This window comes from Priapulus caudatus, unplaced genomic scaffold (assembly GCF_000485595.1).
Source record: "Priapulus caudatus unplaced genomic scaffold, Priapulus_caudatus-5.0.1 Scaffold461, whole genome shotgun sequence".
In the NCBI taxonomy this organism is placed as follows: Eukaryota; Metazoa; Priapulida; class Priapulimorpha; order Priapulimorphida; family Priapulidae; genus Priapulus; species Priapulus caudatus.
In genome coordinates, this window is record NW_014577522.1 from 93601 (window position 1) to 94747 (window position 1147).

The 1147-nt window shown below is 43.6% G+C and overlaps 1 protein-coding gene across 1 annotated transcript in view; it reads left to right on the top strand.

The window, feature by feature from the left end:
- LOC106810664 (PRKCA-binding protein-like) overlaps positions 1 to 1147 on the top strand; it is a 12581-nt gene that overhangs the window by 9206 nt on the left and 2228 nt on the right. The window contains 1 exon segment of the mRNA XM_014814097.1: positions 831 to 925. Coding sequence (XP_014669583.1) covers positions 831 to 925 — 95 coding nt within the window.

Sequence of the window (1147 nt, forward strand, 5' to 3'; positions counted from 1 at the left end):
GTGAACACATTTGGGACTAACAGGGTTTACTAGAATCCCAACACTCCACCACAGAGTCACCGCAGTAGACGTTAGATGAGCGCTGTCGCTATGCGGCACTTGTTTTCAAGTGTATCCGTCCCAATCTAGCCTAATCAACCCACAGACATTACAGATACCCTGCTGTGGGGCGAGCAGAAACACGACGCGTAGTCCTGTAGGTGAGGCTGTGGAGGGTGCAGGTGATGCACCTATAGATGCTATCATACATATAATATCGGAAGGGAACGAAATTGTGATTTTATTCACTCTTGATGTGTGTTGTGCGCATGCGTATGTGGGTATGTGTTTGTGTGTGCGTGTGCGTGTGTGTGCATGTGTTGCGTGCGTGTGTGTACATGCGTCGCACGCATGCGTGCATGCGTGCGTGCGTGTATGTATGTATTTATGTATTTATGTACATGTATCTGCTACCATGCTGTTAGCTGTGGATAAGGTATCTATCTATAGACATGACTGTGTGCACGTGTATATGTAGACACGTGCGAATCGGAGGCCCGTGCCATGGCTGCTGTTCCACTGTACTATATAACCATGTAGTTTCAACAGGCTTAAAATTAAATTTTGTCTTTTCTTCGAATGCTAACAGAATATATGTACTGCAAATACATATTTTAAAGCCAAATATTCAGAAACTGGTCGTGTTTGAAAATATTCTGAACCTCCAGCATTACATTCCCAAAATGACCCATTCTCCAGCAAAATCTTACTGAACCTCCAGCAAGCTGGTTGAACACCCTTGGCAGGTCTGCTAAAGAGTCTCATGGTGCATTGTTATGCTTTGCATGCAGGCTGGTGCTGCGGTGTCGGCAGGAGGCCCGAGCGAGGTTTGCGAAGCTGAGGTCCGACGTTCTCGTTAAGCTGGAGTTGCTTGATCAGAAACACGGTAGGTGCAATCGTTACGGGTTCAACTGTCGTAGTCGGTCCCGAGTACCACAAAATAACAACAACAACAATAACAATAACAACAACAACAACAACAACGACGACGACGACGACGACGACAACAACAACAACAATAACAATAACAACAGCAATAATAATAATAATAATAATAATAGCAATATTATTACTAAAATAATCATAAAGCTAATAATAACAATTGTTG